At 44.9% G+C, this 18,154-nt stretch overlaps 2 protein-coding genes across 2 annotated transcripts; both read left to right on the forward strand.

The window, feature by feature from the left end:
• Positions 1-4,474: 4,474 nt before the first annotated feature.
• Positions 4,475-7,818, forward strand: LOC148442986 (glutathione-specific gamma-glutamylcyclotransferase 1-like). The gene is made up of 3 exons (XM_088463424.1): positions 4,475-4,691; positions 5,126-5,161; positions 5,737-7,818. The coding sequence occupies exons 1-3, from the start codon at positions 4,524-4,526 to the stop codon at positions 6,142-6,144; spliced, it is 612 nt and encodes a 203-aa protein (XP_088319550.1). The 5' UTR covers positions 4,475-4,523; the 3' UTR covers positions 6,145-7,818.
• A 294-nt stretch (positions 7,819-8,112) lies between these two features.
• On the forward strand, positions 8,113-14,793 carry LOC148442987 (uncharacterized). The gene is made up of 8 exons (XM_088463429.1): positions 8,113-8,227; positions 10,142-10,216; positions 10,333-10,523; positions 10,724-10,904; positions 11,258-11,396; positions 11,456-11,589; positions 13,515-13,813; positions 14,767-14,793. The coding sequence occupies exons 1-8, from the start codon at positions 8,113-8,115 to the stop codon at positions 14,791-14,793; spliced, it is 1,161 nt and encodes a 386-aa protein (XP_088319555.1).
• The last annotated feature ends 3,361 nt before the right edge of the window (positions 14,794-18,154 follow it).

Consider the following 18,154-nt stretch of genomic DNA (forward strand, 5'->3'; position numbering starts at 1 on the left):
TAGTAATGCCCCTTATAGACATGCCACCAGTAGTAATGCCCCCTTATAGACATGCCCCCAGTAGTAATGCCCCCTTATAGACATGCCCCCAGTAGTAATGCCCCCATGCCTCCCTTCTGAAAAATAAAAAATACAAACACAATGCTGCTGCCGTCCAGTCCGACCATGGCTGCACCACGGATCTATGGGAGAGACGTCATGATGTCCCTCCCATAGTGCTCTATGCGGGAGCCGGAGCTCTGGAGTGAGCTTCGGCTGCCTTTGCAGGTAGGGAGCGAGGTGCACGTTGATAACAAATATCAGCAGGCGCCCGGCAACGTGGGGGAGACCAGCGCTGTTTTTTTTTTATTTATGGGATTTTTTATTTATTTACCTTCTGGGGACTCAGTGGCGCCCTCTAGGGGCCGGCGCCCCGGGAGACGGCCCTGTTAGCCCACCCCTAGAACCGCCACTGGTTGGAGATCACTCACAGTGGCCGGACACCGCAGCCTGATTGACAGACTGTGCTGTTTGGGGGTGGCACGTGGCAGTGTCCCAGAAATGGGGACATGTCAGACCCATTTTCTAGGGTTGCTGAAGGCAGTGGCCGAGTCCTTGCGTGAAAACCGCTGGCCACCCTGAGTAACCTGGAGGTTAATCAGGTGACCGATGTTCATGAAGAGTGATCCAATGCTGCATCTTCGGATCACATAAGCTGGCAGGAGGCTTGTATATACACCAGACTCCTCCTGTGGCAATTACCATATTATTGCACAGGCGCAATGTACAAAGCCACAGCAACTATGCAAAAGCATACACCTCTGAATCAGGCCCATGATCCGATGCTGTCTGTCCGGACGCAGCCCTTGATTCTGCAATGCCGGCAGTAGGCGTTTTTTCACACTAGATGCATCATGTAGCATTAGCATATTATCACACTGATGCTGTGCATAAAGTCATCTGCGAACTCTGGGCCTGATTCAGACCTGGTCGCAAGCGCTGAGCACTTGCAACCGGGTCGATGGTGGCCCAGAGCGCATGCGCACAACGGAGCCGGCTCCGTCGTGCGCATGCACGAGACCCGGATAGCGACGGGCAATCCGTCGCTCCAGGTCTCGCACCAAAGGGGGCGTGCTGTCGGTATTGAGATCTGTTTGAGCCAAAAGCTCTCTGGGGCTTGCGGCCACTAGACCCTACTGCAAGGGTCTCGTCGCAAGCCCGATGGTCGCGATGGTCTTGACCATCGCGACCATCATCCTGGCCGCTCGCATTAGCTGTGGTTGGCAACCCACAGCAATGCGAGCGGCCTGGGGGCCGCTCCATAAATAAAAAAAAGACGCCCTGATTCAGAGCGAGCGCTCTTTCAGAGTGTCTGGCTCTGAATCAGGGCCTCTGAATCAAGCCATAAATCAGTATAGCATAGTGTTAAATGCAGGGTAATGAAATTGTACAAAGTTGGTGTAATAGATAATTACCATAGTTTCTGTAACCTGGCAAATCATAGACTCCTATGAAGTGGGTGGGGCAGGGCTATGCATGGCATCATCGCGGTCTGTCCCCTCACGATGCAATGCCTGAAATAGTGCAGAACATCGTGGTGGTGGAGCCTTGATTATTCATTTCATAGCGCCATACTTGGATCTGACTCTCATTTGGAAACCCCCTCTGAAAATCCTGCGTTTGTCACTATCATTCATCGCATCTTCACATCTGATGTGCTGCACGTCAGATGGGAAGATGTCATGAATGATGTGGTGCACATTGTGCTGTGTGTATAATCAACAATAGCCTTGCTGTGTCACGGCCAGGGTTTCTCGGCATGGTGGTCACCGGGTATTACCTGTGAGGTCATTGTGGCGAGGGCTCTCTGGCAGCGGTGATGGTGTTTGGTGAGGGGCATTGGCTGCAAGTGGTTCTGTGCGGGCACATTGTCACTGAGGCCTGGTGGTGTTTCCGTTCGGTTTGGCATGGGTGCCGCCATCTTGCCTCAGGTCATGTGATTCAAGCTGTCCAATCCTGGTGGGTCATGTGCTCTTTCCAGCTAGACACAGCGCGGCACCTGGTATGTAGAAAGGTCCAGAGCCTTCATTCATTGCCAGTGCAACGTGTTTCTCAGCTGCGGCTGAGAGAGAGTACCTGTGCCTTACCTGTCTGCCTGGAAGCGCTACTAGCCTGTTACCTTGCCTGCTCCAAACCTGCTGGACTCACCATGCACCCTCCATTTACCTTTCCCCTGCCTGAGTACCTGAACCTGCTGTTTCCCTGCACCTTGCTTCACACTCTAACTCCCAGCTGGACTTCATTAACTCTGCCTGCACTTCGTTACAGCTCACCAAACCTGCATACTGGACATTTCCTGCCTGTCACTATCTGGACATTCTCCCATTTGCTTCACCACAGTTATCAAGTGCACTTTAGTGCTAAACCTGGACTTTTTCTTTTGCCATTCCCATGTCTGCTAAATCACTTATTAAAAACTCCACCTTTTTATTTAAATCTGCTTCTGTGTCTGCTCCTGTCACCACCCCGGGTCCACAACAAACCCAGACCTTCACACGCTGCATCTGCGATCCCAGCGCTGTGACCGATATCGCAACCCGGGATCACCATTGCAACTGATGGTTGCGATGGTTGCTCCTTTGGCCAGGCTGTGTAAGCTGAAGCTTACCGTAGCCTGCCCGATTCCTGCCAGCTGCGAGGCCAGGATATCTACATCCACCGACGCAGACCCTGGCCTCATCCCTCCCAGAAAATTGGGCAACATGCCCCTCGGGAATGTTGCCCAGCGACGCCCAGAGTGAGAAAGCAGACCCTAAACCAGTGCACCAGTGCAGACCCAGTGCACATTGCAAACCCTAAACCATCGGATATGTACACTAACTATCGGGTTAGAGTACATCTCTGAATCAGGCCCTTGGACCACCCTTCAAAACTCTTGTGTGTACACTACCGTTAAGTGTATCCAACTCTACCTTCATGAGTAGTATGAAGAGGGACGAGGGGCAGATCCCCCCTCCCCTTAACACTAGATGCTCAGTCGCAGCCTTTCTGCTTAGCAGATGCTGCTGTGTGCTGAACTGAGGAGGGTCCAGGGAGGCTGCTACCACTGAGCAGCAGCAGTAGTCTCTAATCTCTGCCTGCCGATATCCGGCTGTGCTGCTATAAAGTGGCCAGGATGCTCCAGGCGGCTGTATAGGCTGCAGGGTGCGAGCTTAGAGGAACCAAAGGACCATTACTGGCTGCAGGGTGTAGTTCCAGGCACCCTGCTAGCCAGATTTATGAGCAGTATGGCGACATCACTGATTGTGCAACCCTAGTTACAGCCCTATGGACATACCTGCAGTCGGGACAAGAAACTAACTGAGCCACACAACATCGGGACTGTGCCAGCAGGATCAGGACAGTAGGCAGACTGTCCCACTCTCTCCTATATGTAGCAGCTTTTGCAACCTGCTGCTGCTTGTGTTTAAGCTAAGTTGCATTTTGTCTATATCCTGAAATATTGGTACCTTTGTAAGAAGGGCATGTGCATGAAATATAGAAACCCCAGCAATGAGTGAATCACCTTGTACCCCTTTTACACCAGAGCTAAAACACGGGTTATTGCAGGGTTAATCTGGGTAGTTCCTTGGTGTGAAAGGGGAAATGGTTGGATTCCCAGGTCGAGTGACCCGGCAATCCAACCTAGGTAAGTTGCAGGGTTTAACACAGGAATAACCGGTGAAACCCGGCAGTGTAAGTGGTGCGATCCGGGTCAGGGTGACCTGAATTGTGCCACATGGCTGCCGATTGGCCAGCTTCAGTGGCGCTTGGAGATGACATCAACACTAAAATGCATGTCGGCGTGTATTGTACGACTTGGCAGTGTCCCTATTCCCATTGTCGACTTTATGATTGTTGAACACACATGCCGAACTCAAACATTTAATTCATATTTGTATTATATTATCACACTTAAATACCGTAGCACAAAAAAAAATCCTGTACACATCATTGCAATCAGGCTTTCAACATACAGCAAAATTCTGATTCCATATTCCCTTATCTTTGTGTACTATTGTTAAATAACTATAACTATTGTTAAACTGTGACAATTATTGAAATACAACACAGTGTTATCATGACGTACTGTATCAATGCAATTGTGTTTTCTTCCTGTAAAATGTACATTTTAAAAGAAAACGATGATTAAATATGCAATATTGTACTTCCGTCTATTGGTAACTAAATCACAGCAATATAGACTCAGCCTGCTGCCTGATGCAATCTCCTCTCTGCTTGCTCTATGATCTGACTGAAACCAGCTCAGGCAGTTGCATCATACCAGCAGCGGAGAGGGGAGGGTTAGAGTAAATGAGAGACATGTACCGCGGCCAATCGGCTGGCAGCAGGACAGAACGCTGGGCGTAGAGCAGCGCTGGGACTGGACGGATCTCTGGTAGTGCCCTCTTGCTGGGTGTCGCTAGAATAAGTTGTGTCTATATATAATACAGTAGACGCTTGCATCAGTACCACTATATGTCACCGTACTAGTCAGTCTTGTAATGCCGAGCAGTGCCATGGAGGAGCACAAGTCCCTCTGGATATTTGGCTATGGATCCCTGGTGTGGAGACCAGATTTTGAGTTCACTTCTAGTAAAGTTGGCTTTGTCCCTGGTTACAGCCGCAAATTCTGGCAAGGGGACAGCTTCCATAGAGGAAGCCCGCAAATGGTGAGTTTTCATCACATCTTTCCGCCTACTGTCCGTTCAGTAGGATGGATGAGGCTGATATTGCAGGCAGTTATTGTTGTATTGTGCTTGTATTACATATGTCATCCTAAAGGAGGGTTAGGGTTAGGTGGGGGAGAGGGTTGTCCGGTCCGGCGGTAAATCCTACTGATTCCTTAGCTACTAGTGGGGTCTATTCACTAAGCCTTGGAGAGAGATAAAATGGTGAGACAAAGTACCAATCCGCTCCTAACTGTAATTTTGCAAGTATTTGTGATGATGTTATAAATTCCTTGTTTTGGGATATTTAATAGGGTATTTGTAGCCAGTATTAGTAGAATCAATAGTATTAAGGGTTAGAAAAGTGCATGTTGTTACAGGGTGGAACTGCATGGAATGATTAATCTAATACAATGTATCCTTTTTCTATCTTTCAGCCTGGGCGAGTGGTCACCTTACAAGAGAATTATGAGGTGAGTTTAATTCTGTGATTAGCTATTAAAAGAAACTTCCATCTAAAAAAAATGTTTTTTTTCTTCTGTACCAATATAGTAATGGTAAATAATGCTCTATTTGGGGACCTGAGGGTTTATGCAGCTCTCTTCCTGCAGCTGCCTCCTTTACACAGAAGCCCCGTATTCACATGCTTGCACTATTTGGGCCAATTAAATGTAGCTGAAATATTTAACAGACCCTCCAACATGACCCATTCCATTAGGTACAAAATGTTCAGCTCCTGGACTTGCCTCTTAATTTATGATTGCAGCCACCTGTGCTGAAACACCTGTCTCATCAATTACCTAGTTCAACACAGGTGACTGCAATCACAAATTAGGTGGGACGTCCAGGAGCAGAGTGTTTTGTACCTAATGGAACGGGTCATGTTGGAGGGTAGTTATTAAATATTAACAAAGGGAAAATGTGAATTCATCGCTTAATATAAACCACTCCTGCCGTTACCTGTGTGACTAATAAGGCTTTTTCTTCTCTTATACTCAAGCCAGCAAGCTTAAAAATGATAATTGACAATGTATTTGTTTTATTGCAGGAATGCACATGGGGCGTGGCCTATGAAGTCCGTGGGGAGCAGATTGAATCATCACTTCAATACTTAAATGTAAGAGAGTCTGTCCTGGGAGGCTATGTAAACAAACTGGTCAAGTTTTACCCTCAAGATGAGGGGGAAGATGGGGCCGTGTTGGCCCTGGTATTTATTGCTACTCCTCAAAATCCTAACTACCTGGGACCAGCCACTGAGGAGGAAATTGCAGCTCAAATTGTAGTATCAAGTGGCCGAGCAGGACACAACATAGAGTATCTCCTACGCCTTGCAGACTTTATGCACAATTACTGTCCAGAAGCTGAAGATAAACATCTCTTCTCCATAGAGGAGGCTCTGATAGCCATCCTACCTTGTCTTTACAGCACAGATGACCCCTTGACTGTGTTCTGCTAAAACTGACTTTACACCATGCATTCTCTGAAGTTGGCATGACATTTCTCTATGGTTAGAAAGTCTTTACGTTTCCAGACACCTCATGGACAATACTTGTCTAAAACCCAGATGTTTGACCCCTTGCTCTTTTCTCCACTACCAAACAGATCCAGATTGTGTGCAGTACTTTACATAGCAAGCTGTAAATAATTGTACACAAGTTACTCCACTTAACACCTAATATAAACTAACAAAGCACTGCAGGCATCATTGGTGTCCAACCAAAATAATTGTTCTTAGCTCTGGAGAGCTGGCTTCTCTTGGGGCACATACTTTACCCGTCTACCTCTGAGTTCATTTAATCACTTAATACTGGGTGTACTTGTTTGTGAAGAACAAACCAGAACTAAGAATCTCCAGTCCTAAGCTGATTGTTTTACTAAGTGCTAATTGTCCCTCAGACATATAACTGACACCTAAATACTTTTAAAGACCTCTTCTGTATTGCTGGTTGCAGTTCTTTTTTAACAATAAAATTTTAGATCATTTCCAAAACTCAGTCCTCAAAGCACCATAATAACTGTCTAGTTTTTAAGGATATCCTTGTTTGAGCACATATGGCTAAATTAGAATGACCGAGGTGCTGCTTAAGTAATCTATTCTTAACCATGGATATCCTTAAAAACTGTACTGTTAAGTTTAATTGAGGACCCAGTTTAGGAAACACAGTTTTAGATGATGTAGTCTTAGCACAACTGTCACCCAGATATTAAGTGTCATAATGTAAACCTGCCATCCAAGTGCCACACAGATCAAAATACTTAATGTATACATATCACATTATACTGTATGACAAGCATGTTATAAAGGTATTGTACAGTATTATGGCTTAAAAGAACACTGTTTGAGCCTGTAAAAGACAAACAAGTAGATTGTGTTATATACTGAGCAGGCAATCACAGTAATGCTTATGTAGATAACCAGTGCTTGTACATGCCTCTGGGAGGCAAAGTGTTATCACTGCACTGATGCCATAAGATAGCAGCTGTTTGGTGTACTGTAGACTACATTTCTGTTTAATATCTTGCTGCTAAGAATCTATCTTCCTTGAATATGGGCAGATGGAATTCTCCATTTACTGTATTTAATAGCTTAATAAGATAATTTGTAGCCTATTTGTAATTGGGAATGTGCAATAATGCAGTGGAGCAATGTCCTGTAAATTCCCTGACTGCCAGGAACAAGCATTAGACACTATACAGCAGTACTGGATTGTAGTCAATTTGCATCAACAGATAAAAAGTTACATTTATACTGTATAAATTAAAGCTAAACATCTAAAAATTAGTTAGTATTGATTAGGATTACACAAGTGCATTAAGACTTTAAAACATAACCAAATATTGTTGCATTCACTATTACATTCCATATCTTGTATTACTATGCAAGTCCTTTGGCAAAATCTTTACTTCATTGCGCCCTATAGTGCAGGATCTTATGTGATTTGTGGGCATAAAGGTGCTGCCTGACTGTTCCTGGCTCTGTGGAATCTTACTCCATTGCTTCACTCGTCAATATTTGGAACTTGTGCACGTTACGGTTCCTTTATATTTTCCAACTGTGTCCTGTGTACTGTATTTGTTATGGGGTTTTTTATACACTTCATCAATAATAAATTGACTATATGAAATGTAAGTGCTCTGAATGTCTTCAGACAAAGAAAAAACCTTTTTATAAGGTCTAATATGGGACCATTAAAATGTGTGCAAGTTATCATATTCTAATACTGCCGTGTAACCCACATGTAATCGGCATTATGGCTAATACAGTAGTATGGCATCATGTAGCAGTCCACCACATCCAGGGGAGTATTAAGAGAGAAGGGGGCCGTCTGCAGTTTCTGTCTGGGCCCCCTCTTCTTTAGCTGGCGGCACAAGGGAGTTGATTGTGGCGCTGTGGACTGCACATGCGCTGGTCTTCGGGTCTGCGATGTTTGTACTGTGTATACGCAAATTGCAGAGAAAATGGCTGCTACGCCGTATTCCCAGTGATGGTCGCTATGTTATATTCCCAGTGATTTGTGCCGCTGTGGTACTCTGGCGAGGTAAGTATTAAAGAACATGGAAGCTGGGTGTGCAGAGTGGGTTCCCCTAAACCCAATACACCCATTAAAGATTCTCCACTGACCGCACCATAAACCAGCATGATGTAAGAAAGATGAATGACTTTTAATAAGGCAATGATGACTTAATATGATCTCATAGCCAAATACTCAATTTAGACATTGATGTGGACTATAATGGAGCGTACACACGGTCAGATTTGTCAGACTTGTCAGATTTGTCAGATGAACGATTGAACGATTAAACGATCTGAACGATTTGAACGATTTTACCAAAGTTTTGAACGATTTTTGACTGCATTAAAATGAATGGAATCGTCCAAGTCTGACTGCAAACCCATCAGATGTCAGATATCGTTATCTGACAAACGGGAACGCGCATCGTTGATCGTCCATCGTTCAGGCATGTCAGATATGAACGATTTTCCTTCAGATATGAACGACTGAACGATTTTTAAATCGTTATCGTTCATATCTGAAGGAAAAATCTGATCGTGTGTATGCACCATAAGATTGCTGTTTTAATTCATATTATTTTATGTGCAGTTTTTAGCAATCTACATGTTATCCAGATGATCACTGATAGTCCAGCCGTTCTTATGCTGCCCATCCACTACACGACATAGAAACGACAGCACAATTACGACATTGTAATCGTGCAGTTGTTTCTGTCTGTGATAAGCCTGCACTGAATGAGCAGTTGTTCAGTGCAGGCTCATCAATCGTCTGGTAACATGCTGAACCTGACGTTATCGTCAGGTTGACCAGCATGTTTGCCTGATTATAGATGTCCAATACGACCAGCGTGAACGCGCACCACTTGTCGTATTAGACATTAAACTGCATGATTTGTGGGTGATTACGAAGTGATTGAGCGGTAATGACGGTCGTAATCGCTAGGTTTAATCGCTTTGTGGATGGGCAGCATTAGTTGACTTAAAATAATATATATTTTTCTGGATGAAATGACAGCAGTGTATGGGGATATTTTATAAGCCCTGATAATCTATTTAGTGCTTTTGACAAAAGTGAATCAAAACAATACAATACAGTTAAACACAGTGCACTAGTATGGAAAACGTGATATAAACACTTCATAACAAATGTGTCAGTGAAATAATGTAACAAAAACAAACATTACATTAGCCCAGATACAATGGAATCCTATAATCAAATAAAAAAATCTAACATTTTTAAATGTAAAAAATATTTGTATGATGGAAGAAACATTTGAGAAAATGGCATTTAATGCTGCCTTACCACCAAGAACATTATTTTTATAAATCTGCCCTCAGATCCCTCTGTCTGTGTCTGCAGCCATTTTTTCAAGGGTCTCTCCATTCTCTCACTTCCCTCACCCGTGTGAGCTCATATGTGTGAGCTCAGGGTGGCATGTACTTCCCTTGTTATATATGTAAAACATTCTGACTGCCCATATTTTCAGTTAATTCTTCAGAAACATGGCACCAGGCACCATAGTAATGCCCTTCCTATAATCTCTTCTGCAGCCGCCCCTGTATGTATGTCTGTAGTTAAATTTGGGGTGCATAAAATACCTGTTAGTTTATATTTTAGTAATTTGAATCCACTTTAAATTAAAAAATCTCCCACCTGTCCCCTCTATACAGCTCTCCTTTATAACTGTCCCATCTATACAGGACCCTCCTATACCTGTCCCATCTATACAGGACCCTCCTATACCTGTCCCATCTATACAGGACCCTCCTATACCTGTCCCATCTATACAGCACCCTCCTATACCTGTCCCATCTATACAGCACCCTCATATACCTGTCCCATCTATACAGCAGCCTCACATACATGTCCCATCTATACAGTACCCCACATACCTGTCCCATCTATACAGTACTCCATATACCTGTCCCATTTATACAGCAGCCTCACATACCTGTCCCATCCATACAGCACCCCCGTATACCTGTCCCATATATATAGCACCCTCATATACCTGTCCGATCTATACAGCTCTCCTATATACCTGTCCCATTAAAGCACCACCATATACCTGTTCCACCTATACCTGTCACATCTATACAGTACCCCATATACCTGTCCCATCTATACAGTACCCCATATACCTGTCCCATCTAAACAGTACTCCATATACCTGTCCCATCTATACAGTACCCCATATACCTGTCCCATTTATACAGCAGCCTCACATACCTGTCCCATCCATACAGCACCCCCGTATACCTGTCCCATCCATACAGCACCCTCATATACCTGTCCCATCTATACAGCACCCCATATACCTGTCACATCTATACAGAACTCCTATATACCTGTCCCATCTATACAGCACCCCCATATAAGTGTCCCATTAAAAGCACCACCATATACCTGTTCCACCTATACAGCACCCCCATATACCTGTCCCATCTACACAGTACCCCATATACCTGTCCCATTTATACAGCAGCCTCACATACCTGTCCCATCCATACAGCACCCCAGTATACCTGTCCCATCCATACAGCACCCCAGTATACCTGTCCCATCCATACAGCACCCCAGTATACCTGTCCCATCCATACAGCACCCCAGTATACCTGTCCCATCCATACAGCACCCCCGTATACCTGTCCCATCCATACAGCACCCTCGTATACCTGTCCCATCTATACAGCTCCCCCATATGTGTCCCATTAAAAGCACCACCATATACCTGTTCCACCTATACAGCAGCCTCACATACCTGTCCCATCTATACAACACCCTCATATACCTGCCCCATCTATATAGTACCCCATATACCTGTCCCATCTATACAGTACCCCATATACCTGTCACATCTATACAGCACCCCCGTATACCTGTCACATCCATACAGCACCCTCATATACCTGTCACATCTATACAGCTCTCCTATATACCTGTCCCATCTATACAGCACCCCCATATACCTGTCCCATCTATACAGCACCCCCATACACCTGTCCCATCTATACAGTACCCCACATATCTGTCCCATTTATACATCAGCCTCACATACCTGTCCCATCTATACAGCACCCTCATATACCTGTCCCATCTATACAGCACCCTCATATACCTGTCCCATCTATACAGCACCCCCATATACCTGTCCCATCTATACAGTACCCCATATACCTGTCCCATCTATACAGTACCCCATATACCTGTCCCATCTAAACAGTACTCCATATACCTGTCCCATCTAAACAGTACTCCATATACCTGTCCCATCTATACAGCACCCCCGTATACCTGTCCCATCCATACAGGAACCTCACATACCTGTCCCATCTATATAGCACCCCCATATACCTGTCACATCTATACAGCTCTCCTATATTCCTGTCCCATCTATACAGCACCCCCATATAAGTGTCCCATTAAAAGCACTCCCATTAAAAGCACTACCATATACCTGTCCCATCTATACAGCAGCCTCACATACCTGTCCCATCTATACAGTACCCCATACACCTGTCACATCTATACAGCTCTCCTATATACCTGTCCCATCTATACAGCACCCCCATATAAGTGTCCCATTAAAAGCACCCTCATATACCTGTCCCATCTATACAGCAGCCTCACATACCTGTCCCATCTATACAGCAGCCTCACATACCTGTCCCATCTATACAGCAGCCTCACATACCTCTCCCATCTATACAGAAGCCTCACATACCTGTCCCATCTATACAGCACCCCCATATACCTGTCACATCTATACAGCTCTCCTATATACCTGTCCCATCTATACAGCACCCCCATATGTGTCCCATTAAAAGCACCCCCATATACCTGTTCCACCTATACAGCACCCCCATATACCTGTCCCATCTATACAGTACCCCATATACCTGTCCCATCTATACAGCAGCATCGCATACCTGTCCCATCTATACAGTAACCCATATACCTGTCCCATCTATACAGCAGCCTCACATACCTGTCCCGTCTATACAGCAGCCTCACATACCTGTCCCATCTATACAACACCCTCATATACCTGTCCCATCTATACAGTACCCCATATACCTGTCCCATCTATACTTTACCCCATATACCTGTCCCATTTCTACAGCACCCCCATATACCTGTCCCATCTATACAGTACCCCATATACCTGTCCCATCTATACAGCAGCCTCACAAACCTGTCCCATCTATACAACACCCTCACATACCTGTCCCATCTATACAGCAGCCTCACATACCTGTCCCATCTATACAGCAGCCTCACATACCTGTCCCGTCTATACAGCACCCCCATACACCTGTCCCATCTATACATCAGCCTCACATACCTGTCCCATCTATACAGCACCCACATAAGTGTCCCATTAAAAGCCCCACCATATACCTGTTCCACCTATACAACACCCTCATGTACCTGTTCCACCTATACAACACCCTCATATACCTGTCCCATCTATACAGCAGCCTCACATACCTGTCCCATCTATATAGCACCCCCATATACCTGTCACATCTATACAGCTCTCCTATATACCTGTCCCATCTATACAGCACCCCCATATACCTGTCCCATCTATACAGCACCCACATAAGTGTCCCATTAAAAGCCCCACCATATACCTGTTCCACCTATATAACACCCTCACATACCTGTTCCATGTATACAGCAGCCTCACATACCTCTCCCATCTATACAGCAGCCTCACATACCTCTCCCATCTATACAGAAGCCTCACATACCTGTCCCATCTATACAGCAGCCTCACATACCTGTCCCATCTATACAGCAGCCTCACATACCTGTCCCATCTATACAGCACCCTCATATACCTGTCCCATCTATACAACACGCCCATATACCTGTACGATGTATACAGCACCCACATATACCTGTCCCATGTATACAGCACCCTCATATACCTGTCCCATCTATACAGCACCCCCATATACCTGTCCCATCTATACAGCACCATCATATACCTGTCCCATTAAAAGCACCACCATATACCTGTCCCAACTATACAGCACCCCCATATACCTGTCCCATCTATACAGCAGCCTCACATACCTGTCCCGTCTATACAGCAGCCTCACATACCTGTCCCGTCTATACAGCACCCCCATATACCTGTCCCATCTATACAGCACCCTCATATACCTGTACCATCTATACAGCACCCTCATATACCTGTCCCATCTATACAGTACCCCATATACCTATCCCATCTATACAACACGCCCATATACCTGTACGATGTATACAGCACCCACATGTACCTGTCCCATCTATACAGCACCCCCATATACCTGTCCCATCTATACAGCACCCCCATATACCTGTCTCATCTATACAGCACCTCCATATACCTGTCCCATCTATACAGCACCCCCATATACCTGTCCCATCTATACAGCACCCCCATATACCTGTCTCATCTATACAGCACCCCCATATACCTGTCTCATCTATACAGCACCCCCATATACCTGTCTCATCTATACAGCACCCTCATATACCTGTCCCAATATTACAGCACCCCCATATACCTGTCCCATCTATACAGCACCCCCATATACCTGTCCCATCTATACAGTACCCCATATACCTGTCCCATCTATACAGCACCCCCACATACCGTACCTGTCCGATGTATACAGCACCCCCACATACCTGTCCGATGTATATAGCACCCTCATATACCTGTCCCATCTATACAGCTCTCCTATATACCTGTACCATCTATATAGCACCCTCACATACCTGTCCCATGTATATAGCACCCCCATATACCTGTCCCATCTAAACAGCACCTCCATGTACCTGTCCCATCTAAACAGCACCCCCATATACCTGTCCCATCTAAACAGCACCCCCATATACCTGTCCCACATCTTTTAACCAATTATTCTGCACTTTGCAGAATAATACCTCACTAATAACATGTAATTATTAGCCCAATTAAGCTAATTTAAAACTTCCAATTGTCTAAATGTTCATTAGGGGGGAAGAACGAAGTCCTGTAATTTTTACCTCTAATTAACGATTTATTCCAACTTTGCAGCTGCTCTGAAGCTGCGAGAAAAAATCCTATAGAAGATTACGCTACCTGAAATTCTTGCAGCTAATATTATAATACTTAATACTAAACACCTCCTGCTCAACTGGAAAACCTTGCGCTGCAGTGAAAAAACCTAGAAGCTAATTGGATATGTTCCTAAATGTTGATTGAACCATGGAAAACATGGCTGTATGCCACAGCCCATGGAGCTTGGACCAGCTTTGAAAGACCATTCAGTGTCAGATTATATGAAGCGACCAAATGCATGTCATGTGAGTACTTCACATTGCATGTGACATGCCCCTGCTGTTTATCTGACGTTAGCATATCCAGTGGCAGATTTGTTGAGAAATATACTGATGGTTATTATTACATGCAGTGTTCCATGTCTGGAAATATTAAAGTTTACAGGATCCTGGGATTACCAGGGCATGCATACAGCACATACATAAAAATTACATTTATAAATGTGCATTTAACATTTCAGGATATTATCAAAACTGAAGATATTTAGGATATTGCTAAAAAAAATTGTTCATAGAGTAGCCATTGTTTTAAATGTACATAAGATATTGATAGGTTAAATAAATGGCACTGCAGGGAGTGTTTCAGGTTAAGCATTAGTGTAAGTTATTAGTTAAATCTAAAACATAGTAAAGCTGAACCTAACAATACCTAGTTTCATGGCGGTGCCACATTAACCCTAATGTTACGCCAATAAAGGTATATTGAAATGTACTATTTTTAGCCCACAAACAGTCTGTTTCCACTTCCTGTTTCCATGCTCTGTAACTGTCTATTTTACGTCTGAGTTTAATTTATACGTAGTTTGTTAAAACTTCCTCCTTTGTATGGTCTTGATGTCATCATTACTCTTTTCATAGTTCAATATAAGTTTGACAGTGATTGATTAGAGGAAGATTTATACCATTAGGTCCTCTGACATGACAGAACTTGCTCTACTCTTTTAACATTTGCAATAATTTGTCTTCTCATATTCTATGTGTGGTGTATAAACTATTATTACATAAAATTGTCTCAGTGCAATTTTCAGATACACATATTAAGATTTCTATAGCTTTATTTAAGCATTGTAAATGATAAAAGTAGGGTATACTTTAATAACGAGATGACATGGAAATGCATATTGAAGCCTTTGTGTGTACACAATACTGTACTTCCCTTTGTATGTGGCATCCCTTCCCTTCACCTTTTGTATATGTGCTTCTTTGTATTTCCTCTTGTGTGTGCATCTGTCCTCTCTTTGTATCACTGGGTGTAGTAGGTATTACCGACAGCCACATGGCCGGCGGTTCAAAGCACTACAGCGGTACGGGTCTGCGATATCGCTCGCAGTTTGGCAGAAGACTATCAGTGATTGACAGTCTGCTGCTATTTCAGGGCAGGGAGGGGGCGGTGATGTCACCGCCGCTGTGAGGGAGTGATGAGGCCAGGATTTCTGTCAGCTGACAGAGATTTTCTGGCCTTTTTTTAGCATCTACGGTGGCCGGTTTGCGTGACCCCATGGCCAATGGTCACGCAGATGATCCGATGTTGCGTTCTAGAACGCAACTCGGGTCAGTACTGCATGCAGGAGGGATGACGCCTCCTGCTGCATTACTATATTAGAGCTGCAGTAGCGCAGCTGCTACCATGTTGGCATCTGAGATAGCTAGTGCATCCTCTGCTGAATCAGGCCCTCTGTCCCTATATTTCTCACCTTTGGGGTTGATACAATTCGACTCGCCCCATGAGTCTGTGCGATTAAGTGCTATATGCTACACTTACGGTAGCCCCAGACTAGCTTAATTTTGTTTGCAGCCCCATAGGGTTGGGTGCAATAATCTGAGACCACAGCGAGATTGGGTCACGAGGGGAGCCAGATAAGGTGCCGATGCCGTTGCTGGCTTTATCATGCTTTTAATGGCAACTCTGCCCGCTTGTGGCTAATTGAATTTGCCCCTTTGTGCGTATGTCTCTCTTCATCTCCAATCTCATCTATTACCCTCCTTTAATCCCATTTCATTACACTGTCTTCTTCCCCCTGATTTAGATTCCCCTTCTTCTGTCTTCTCTCCTTACTTCCTTTTTTTCAGTCAATGCGATTGGCAGAACCAGTGCTGGTGGCTACCAATCAGAAGTAAGGACAAACAAGTCAACACCGTTTCCAGCACCACATAACTGAACCTAAGGAGGGCAATCTAACACAGTTTTCTGATGTTGATCATTTATGCTGACCATCTCAATAGTAAACTTTTTACATTATTCAAAATCCCATTAGTTCAATTGCTAGTGGGGTTTTTAAACAGAGCTGGTCAGGGATTCATTCTTGTAGATGTTGTGTGTACTAAGGGGCCAATATATTAATGTGAGCTTGGGTTTTTATAGGACAATGCTGCTATAGCTGGATTTGACCCCCACCAGCAGAAAGATTTGCATGGAGAAGTCAATTTAAGAAGTATCTCAGCAGTAATTGTACCAACGCTCTGTTATTCTCAGACATTGGATAGGGCTAAAAGTGTGCAAACCAAGCCTACTTTATGTTGGCTTTTACTACAATTTTGTCCTAAATAAGGCCACTACCAGAGTCTTTTTTTTTTTTTTTATAGGGTCACTTTGAATTCCCAGTTCGCCCCTGCCCAGGTAACACTAACAATGCTATTCAATTCTGCATGGTCGTGTCAACAGAGTTGCATCCTGTTCTGAGTGCAGGTCATTTTTTATTGCATTTTCATCACCTAGCATGTGGTAGATTTAAAGCTGGCCACATACCTAATGATTATTTGTATTTGCACCCAGCCAATTATTTTACTGGCTGGAATGAAAATCTGTTCATGTATGGGAATAAACGACAATCAGACATTTGTTCACAAACACCAGAAAACAGACAAAAATGGTCACTCAGACAAGTTGTTTTAATCAAACACTCAGACAATGTTTGATTTAAGTAATTTGTCTGAATGACAGTTTTTGTCCGTTTGCTCCCGTACATTACCAGACTTTCATTCCAACCAGCCAAGTAGTTGGCTGGCTGGAAATATAGGGCCTCATTTATCAACGAGTTTTATAAGTCACAACGAGTTATAAAGCTCGTTACGTATGATAATGGTGCTTCAGCCAATCAGCTCCTAACTGTCATCTATTTGTGAATGATAAAACTCGTTGATAAATGAGATAATCTTTTGGTGTGTGGCCGGCTTTAGTGCCAGTGCAGGGAGCATTGCTGGTGCCGGCAGGGCCGCCATCAGGGGGGGACTGCCGGGAATCCAGTCCCGGGCCCGGGTAGCAGCGGTGCGCAATGCACTGGGTGGCTGACTGTCACAGGAGACAGAACATAGGCTGCGCTTTAATTAAATATTGAGCCGTCCGTGAGCAAATCACACCTCGGGGAACAGCAGCCAATCAGGAGCGGCCGCTCCTGATTGGCTGCCGTTCCACGAGCTGAGCTGTTATTGGCTCGCAGCTGGCTCCATATTCCAAATGCCGTGGCGCCGATACTCTGACTCTACCTCCTGCCCGGTGTATTCTGCACCGTTGCCACCCAGGACCCCTCTCTTTTTAAACAAGGTATGCTACCCCTGCCTTACTCCCCCACCCCAGTCCAGCCAGCCAGCTTTCCCTGCTGCTCGCCTCCCTCCCACCCAGTTCAGCCAGCCCTCTAGTCTGGCCAGCCTGCCATCCCTGCACCCAACACCAGTCCAGCCAGCCAGCCACCCACCCTGTCTTCCCTGCCCCAGTCCAGTCAGCCTTCCCTGCTCTCCACCCAGCATTCCCTTTGCCCCCACCCAGTCCAGCCAGCATTTCTTGAGACCCCCCCAGTCCAGCCAGCCTTCCCTGCTCCCCACCCCCTGTCCATTTAGCATTCCCTGTGCCCC

This window comes from Taudactylus pleione, unplaced genomic scaffold, assembly GCF_031769625.1.
Source record: "Taudactylus pleione unplaced genomic scaffold, aTauple2 ptg001370l, whole genome shotgun sequence".
Taxonomy (NCBI): domain Eukaryota; kingdom Metazoa; phylum Chordata; class Amphibia; order Anura; family Myobatrachidae; genus Taudactylus; species Taudactylus pleione.

Coding starts and splice junctions, on each gene's coding strand:
- LOC148442986 (XM_088463424.1), top strand. CDS start 4,524: ATGCCGAGCAGTGCCATGGAGGAGCACAAGTCCCTCTGGATATTTGGC. Junction 4,692..5,125: donor ATAGAGGAAGCCCGCAAATG/GTGAGTTTTCAT, acceptor TCTATCTTTCAG/CCTGGGCGAGTGGTCACCTT. Junction 5,162..5,736: donor CCTTACAAGAGAATTATGAG/GTGAGTTTAATT, acceptor GTTTTATTGCAG/GAATGCACATGGGGCGTGGC.
- LOC148442987 (XM_088463429.1), top strand. CDS start 8,113: ATGTTTGTACTGTGTATACGCAAATTGCAGAGAAAATGGCTGCTACGC. Junction 10,217..10,332: donor TATAGCACCCTCATATACCT/GTCCGATCTATA, acceptor CCATCTATACAG/TACCCCATATACCTGTCCCA. Junction 10,905..11,257: donor CATCTATACAGCTCCCCCAT/ATGTGTCCCATT, acceptor CATCAGCCTCAC/ATACCTGTCCCATCTATACA.